The 7515-nt window shown below is 43.0% G+C and overlaps 1 protein-coding gene across 1 annotated transcript; it reads left to right on the top strand.

The window, feature by feature from the left end:
* Positions 1-262: 262 nt before the first annotated feature.
* On the top strand, positions 263-5900 carry LOC125758253 (BEN domain-containing protein 5-like). Its single transcript, XM_049415271.1, has 3 exons — positions 263-283; positions 3657-3888; positions 5791-5900. The coding sequence occupies exons 1-3, from the start codon at positions 263-265 to the stop codon at positions 5898-5900; spliced, it is 363 nt and encodes a 120-aa protein (XP_049271228.1).
* The last annotated feature ends 1615 nt before the right edge of the window (positions 5901-7515 follow it).

A 7515-nucleotide genomic window follows, 5' to 3' on the forward strand; every position in this document is an offset into this window, starting at 1 on the left:
TGAAACACTTTTCAGCGGAATTTTCCAATCAGCAGTGCTCATGTAGGCACATGCTGGCAAACATGTCAGGCCCCATCAATCAAGCCTGTCTTGTAGCAGTACACGGTGCAAGCATGTGTGCCGTGCATGTGTGCCATGACTTGTCACGAGTTTTTCATTCCACTAGTTGCCACGAAGGCGGTGCTGCTTCTTATTGTTAATTCCTTTTACCGTGTTATGCCCTTGTTACACAGTCAGAGCCTAAACCGTGGTTAACATAACCATGGTGCACTTATGTTACATGGTACGTGAAACCATGGTTGTAGGATACTGAGCTTGGCAACCTCAGTTTGGCGATTAACTGAGAAAATGGTGCATCCATGGAGGATGGGTGCACGCCGCTGAGCTTGCGTGAAAAACAAAGTGGACGGCACGAACCAGTGAAAGCCTGATTGGAAAACATTTGCGTCATCTGCGGAGCACGTCATGCAATGCAAAGGTGTATGCATCAATAACAGCTGAGTTGAGCGCAGAACTGTCGCCAGACGTAGGGAAATTTACGCCAATGCAAGTTCGGATGAGGGTAGACGAATGTACGTTTGAAGAACATTATGTAAGAAATAACTGACATATTTGTATACAGAACGTCGCTCTGCTGATTAGTGTGTCAGTTTATTGTGCGCAAGGTGGCATTAGCCGCCTTAACCGAAGCCACTTTTGCGCACTGTAACATCAGTGAGCCGTGGTTGGCGCTAACCGCGGTTCAGCGCGGTTGACTGTGGTTGGTCGTAACCGCGGTTAACTTGCTTGTGTCACAAGGGTATAATAGGCATGACTGAAGGGCAAATGCATGATAATATGCAGACTAATTTTAAGCTTGGATTATGGCGTGCCTGAACAGCAGCACACTACAATAATCCGAAGGACATCTCCATACACAGCAAAGGCTTCTCCACAAGTCAGCATTGTGTAATGGCTTTTGCGACAGACATGTAATTTTTAAATGCAAGATCTATTCTATTCCTGAAAAGGATGCGTGATTTGGTCTTTACAGTTCACGGTCCTTTCATTTACACTGGATTCTGATCAGGCCATGTTGTCAGCCCCTTTGTAATTTATATACTGTAGGCATTTATTGGACTTCATCTTCCTCATCTGTGCAAAAACCATCATCAGTCTTTCACTCGGGTGTCTTCTTCGTTGTTGCCATCTTGCTGCTCATGGAATTGGAACAAAACGTCGGCTTAACCGTACTTTTTCAATATCTTAATTTCTAATTATCTGCTGCTTTCACATGGCACAAACAGCAATACAGCCTCATCTGATGTGAATGTCAAAACCATTTACCTTCGATACCACTAGTAATTTTTTCAACCCTCCTGTATTAGGCAGCAGTGCATAAAGTAAGAAGGAAATGTAAAAAGGCTTACTATACAATGACTTCAGTGCTATGTATGCTTTTGTATTCGATCATTGCTCATTTAATGTGTCATTATTATAATATGATGGGTAACCACCTAATTTGGATTTTGGTCACGTGATCTTTTGTAATGCTGCTGTGTGAAAATAAGCTTAGATCTTTGGATTGCTTTGTCACAGCAGGAGCCAGCAACCTTGCCACCAGAAACGCAGACAGGGCAGCAGGATCACGGCGAAATGAGCATTCAAGAGGTGACAGATTTATTTTCATTAACCCTTTTGCTGTGTATGCCCATACGTAGTTAATGTGCATGTCCTGGTTCTGAACACTTTCAATTAGCTTCATGATCCTTTACTAATGTGTGGAATTATTTTTTATTACATGATTTACTCTGAGTGAGCATTCTCTATTGGCATGTTTAACTGATTGCTTCAGAGCACTCTTGAAGAGTGCTTTCCTTAAGGTCTGAAGGGGCAGTTCTGATTATTCATGAGAATTGGCAGGTCTGAGGCTGTATCTATAACAGTCGAATTTATTCACCATTTTTTTGCACTTTGCATAAAGTAAGAAGGAAATGTAAAAAGGCTTACTATACAGTGACTTCAGTGCTATGTATGCTTTTGTATTCGATCATTGCTCATTTAATGTGTCATTATTATAATATGATGGGTAACCACCTAATTTGGATTTTGGTCACGTGATCTTTTGTAATGCTGCTGTGTGAAAATAAGCTTAGATCTTTGGATTGCTTTGTCACAGCAGGACCAGCAACCTTGCCACCAGAAGCACAGACAGGGCAGCAGGATCGCAGCGGAATGAGCATTCAAGAGGTGACAGATTCATTTTCATTAACCCTTTTGCTGTGTATGCCCATACGTAGTTAATGTGCATGTCCTGGTTCGAACACTTTCAATTAGCTTCATGATCCTTTACTAATGTGTGGAATTATTTTTTATTACATGATTTACTCAGAGTGAGCATTCTCTATTGGCATGTTTAACTGATCTCTTGAGAGTGCTTTCACTAAGGTCTGAAGGGGCAGTTCTGATTATTCATGAGAATTGGCAGGGCTGAGGCTGTATCTGTAAAAGTCAAATTTATCCACCAATTTTCTTGCACTTGGTATTTAACTTGGGTATAAGCATACTACAGGTCAGTACAAGGTTTAGGGGAAGACAGAGGCATTAGTGATAAAAAATTGTACTGAAGGGAATGTCGCTGCAGCCAACATATTGCTAAGTAGGTTTGCCTTATCGGGACAGTAACTGCTTTCTGTGGGAGTGCGTTTATGTTTTCCTTGATCACATTTCCTCACTCAGTAGTAATAGGAAAGTGCGAGCTTGGGCATGAAGAATCTTCCGTGTTTACTCGAATCTAGGCCGGCCCTGATTCTAAGCCGACCCCCGAATTTCGCAAAGCCAGAAAACGAAAAAAACTTACTCATTGTACTGAAATCTAAGCCGACCCCCCCCCCCCACTTTTGCACGTTTTTTCGAAAAAAAAAACATTGGCTTAGATTCGAATAATTACGGTATTCTTTTATTGAAAACATTTTTAATTAAAACATATTCTTATGCTGTAGCATAGAAAATTCTTAGTTGTGAAGTTTATTTGTGTGACACCTTTTTCTACTGTAAATATGTGAGGACATCCTCTGCTGTGGTGAACTATTTTTTTTACTTGTATCAGGTGACAGTAGGGTGCAGTTTTGAAGGCTTTTTACCATCCTTGAAAGGTTAAACCTTTATAGTGATAGTCATGTACTACATTTACTCCTACTACATATTAATGATCATACTTTTCTCAAAATAGTGGCCCAGATCTCGGTTATTAAGTAAATATGGCATTACTGTACTATAGTCACTTTACAAAGGAAAGTAGAAGATTTTTAGTACACGTACTTATCACTTGTCTGGGTGAAAGTACGACATGCAAGTAATCACTTGCATAGTAATTTCATATTTTTCTTAATGAATTGTAAGTGTGGAGCATATGTGGTTGGGCAACGTTGGTTTGTTTATCATGGTAGGAAGTGCGTTATTACATTACTGCATTATGTAATGTCACTGTGCAGTCGTGTCATCTTAGCCCCTCTTCTTTGAAGCCACTGGACTTGGTGGGTCTTAGTTTACTGCGAGACTTCAATATAATGTGGATAGAGTGCCAGACATTTATTCAGCATGAGCCTATAATGCCATAATAGCAGTAATTTGAGCATAAAAAATTTCTCTTAACATGCTTTGTGTATCTTATGCAGATTCCATTGGCTGACGGCGTGATGATCGCCAAAGCCAAGTGGGAGCACCTTCTGGAGCAGCCGAAGGACTCCCTGTTTGTGAAGGACACGGCAAAAGCTATTTGGGGTATCCAGTGCCTGTATAACAGGAGCGTCACTGGTGCCCCATGTCGCCGTTTCCTGTACAAAGAGGGGGCCCCGTCTGCTCCAGAAAAGAAGGCGCTGTCGCCTGTGAAGATGGAGGCACTACGCAGTATGTCTTTATGTCTTGGTTTTCTTTAGAGTGCAGATTGTAATTACAGAAGTAATTACCATATGAGAACTGTCATAAGTAGCTGCATGCCTTCATTGTGGCCTAACTTCATATCTGAAAGAATGCAGTGCAGAAGTAGCCTAGTTGAAATTGAAGGCCTTCTGTAATCATACCGCAACACAGTATGAAAAAAAGTTTTCTACTCAAGTAGCGAGGTCTTAATTTCACAAGAAGTCCTTTAGTATTTTAATTTTATTGCATGGTAGATATAGTCTGCAGGAACTGCAATTTCAGTCTGGAAATTCGAGCTCCGTCAGTTGGGAAAAAATGGATAATTCGGACGTTTTCTCTGGCCCTGGCTAGGATATGTATGGTTTAATGGCATCAAACTTTCAATAATACGGTAATACTTAGCCACACTGCGATTAACTTGGATGATTCTCGTAGCGCACCTAGCACGAAGCGCCGTAAATTGACAACGCAAAGGAGTGAAGAGGCATTTGTGAACAACTGAAACGGCTACAGGCCTTCAGAAAGGAAATTGTGTCGACTACGGGCAATACGAGCTGTGTCACACTACTCAAACACGGTGAAAGATATTGAAGATAAAGGCCATCATCCGTGGTCTGCATGCTAGCATAAAACTGGCTTGCTACATTGTGACGGATGAACTTTCAGTTGCTGCCAATTTTTTCACGAAAAAGTTTTTACTTGAGGGTGGTGGTGGTGGTACGTAATAAGGCAGGGATGCTGAACATGTTTCAATTCTTGAGCCTCAGTAAACGAAATCGTGAATTGTAAACATTGTAAATTGTAAACATAGTAAACAAAATAGTGAATGACGAAAATTTGGGCTTTTACGCTGCCCTTATGCAAAATAGTACTGGATTTACATATTCATCTCGAAAATAAAAGTTGATCACAAAAACGAAAGTTCATTGATTTAATAGACATTTGTTCATTGTTTTCTTGGTACTTTCGATAATTTGACATTCGGGTAATTCAGACATTTTTTCCGGTCCTGCTAAATCCGAATTAACGAGCTTTTACTCTTGTATGGCGCTGAAGCTAACTTTTTGAAGTTATCATTATTCAATGCTTTGTAGCGTTGCCATGCTTTGCCTCTTTCTTGCCATTTACAAATATGATAAAGGCGTAGTCACTGTCTGTGCTGACAGTTGTGAATTCTTTCAATGAAGAAGGTGGCACGTGGCAGCCACAAGCTTGGTAGAAAAGGTCGAGGCATTTTAGTCTGACATCGCAGATTGCACAACCCTCCGGGCTGCAGCTGACTGCACAGCAAGCAAGGTGTGAGACCGGGCTAGTTGGTATTCCATAGCGACGTGAACAGCACGTGAAACACAGGGACAATTAACTGACGAGGACTAGCGCTAGTCCTCGTCGGTTAATCGTCCTTGTGTGTTTCACGCGCTGTTCACGTCACTATGCAGAGCAAGAGCTGGTGCGAGGGAGTGAAATAAACAATATGGTGGTAGTAGTGGCTTCACTCAGTGCATTTTCAGACCCGAAACTTCTGCAAAAAAGTCCAAAAATAGGACAGCAAGGCATTTTGATGTTACAGATTTGAGATGTCATCACAAATTTCTTCCTTAAGGTGTGAGAAATAGTTAAGGAACGTTGCTGGGGCCAACATTTCGACATGGGGAAGACAAGTATCCTTGTCGGATTAGTGCCTCCAGTGACATTTCTGCAAGGGCCTCTCCAATTGGTGCTCAGTTGTGTGTGCAATACCTCAATAGAGCAAGTCACTGGGCTGGAGTAATGGATAATTATCGCTACTCGACACTATTAGGCAGAATGACTTCGTTTTTGTATGCATGGCTGATGAATTTTTTTGTCATAGCGAACATCAGCACTGGCGTTTCTTTTTTTTTTTTCCAGATGCATTTGAAGTGCACATGGACAAACATTCGAGTGATAAAGACAAGAAGGAGAGGAGACGGCTGGTGAACAGACATTTGGCAGACCTTCTGAAGGTGTTGAAGAATTGAACTTAAGCTTGTCTGCTCACCTCAACACCTTCGGAGGGTCACTGCTTGCTGTTTGAATGTTTGGCGTTCATTAAAGTTTTTAAAATCAATATATGTGTTGTTTACATATTTGTGCATCATAGTGTGTTAATTTTGTTTTTACAAACAGTTGAATATCTCTGCAGTGAAAACTGCTGCTGCCTATGATATCTGGCATCTCAAGTGTTGACGCAGGTGTGGTAGTGACATGTGCCATGACCAAGCGTGGCTAGACACAGCCGGGCAAGGCTGCTGCCGAGCGAGCTCAGCCTCTAGAGCCTGGTGATCTACGCTTGTGCCCCTAACATGAAGCTCCAGCCACATCACAGGACAAGTCATCTCGACCGTTCAGCGACAGTTCATGTCTTGCTCAGTCCTTGTTTTGGCGAAGACTGGTGACAGCAAGCACAGTTTCTGTGTTACTTCATTGCCATCACTTGGACCTGCCTGTCCTTCTCCTGCAAGCTTATGTGGCTACCTGGAACGCCAATGCTGAAGGGCTGCCCTGCCCTTCACAACCAGCTAGGCTTTGGATGTCCTGTGGTTGTGCAGCAGTGAATATGTGCCTGCCGGCTAGCTGTTGCCTACATTGCAACCAAATGGTGACCAAGTGTGTGTGTGTGTGTGCCTGCAGGAAAGGTTGATAATCTTCACGATCTTGTAACACCTCGAGAACCCGAAATTGCATGACGTGACCTGCCACAACTCTAGTTACATCAGAGAGCCATCTGTTTTTGTGTCACCACGGACTTCGCTTGCTCCACCACGTCTCCCTCCTGGCATTACAGCTTCAAAGGTTTACCATCCAGTGAGAATGCCATGCCTTCAATGCAGTTAAGGACGGCAGGTCACTGCCATTACCTCGCAAAGGCAGGACCTGTGTGAGAGATGCTGCTGTTTCTACATCCTCGTAATATCGAGCATGGTCAGTGGTGGCAAACGTGAAGAAGTGTGTGTGTGGTGGTGTGTGCCAGGACAGTGGTGTCGTGTCGTCTCGCATACAGTGCTCATTGTTCATATTGTACTTATTCTGCATACATACGTACGTGTGCAGAATAAAGGTGCAGTTTAATTGCCAGTGTGAATGCCAGGCCTTCTTTGCAAATAAGGGTGGCAGATTAGTTCCCTTCCGTTTGCAGTGCCGTGTGAGATCTGCCGCTGTCTCTACATTCTCGTCATATCGGGGATGGTCTTTGGTGGCAGGCATGAACAAGTGCATGTGTTGTGGTGCGTGCCAGGGTGTCGGTGTCCTCTGACAGTGTGCATTGCTTATTCTGCTTGGTGCGTGCCAGGGTGTCTCGTCTGACAGTGCACATTGTTTATGCTTACTCTGCGTGTGAGAACTGCCACTGTTTCTACATTCTCGTCACATTGAGCATAACGAGTGGTGGCAGACGTGAACAAGTGCGTGTGGTGGTGCGTGCCAGGGTGTCGTCTCGTCTGACGGTGTGCATTGTTTGTGGTTAAATTCTGTGGGGTGCGTGTGAGGGTGTTGTCATCTGACAGTGCGCATCGCTTATTCTGTGCATACATGTGCAGAATAAATATTGTTCAGTTTACTTTGTTCTCTCGATTAAGCTGTCCTCCAACAAGTTCT

This window comes from Rhipicephalus sanguineus, chromosome 4 (assembly GCF_013339695.2).
Source record: "Rhipicephalus sanguineus isolate Rsan-2018 chromosome 4, BIME_Rsan_1.4, whole genome shotgun sequence".
NCBI lineage: Eukaryota > Metazoa > Arthropoda > Arachnida > Ixodida > Ixodidae > Rhipicephalus > Rhipicephalus sanguineus.

Excerpts from the sequence above, each read along its gene's own strand:
- LOC125758253 (XM_049415271.1), top strand. The coding sequence starts at position 263 with ATGGTGCACTTATGTTACATG. Across the intron at positions 284-3,656 it reads TGGTGCACTTATGTTACATG|ATTCCATTGGCTGACGGCGT; the intron begins GTACGTGAAACC and ends TATCTTATGCAG. Across the intron at positions 3,889-5,790 it reads GAAGATGGAGGCACTACGCA|ATGCATTTGAAGTGCACATG; the intron begins GTATGTCTTTAT and ends TTTTTTTTCCAG.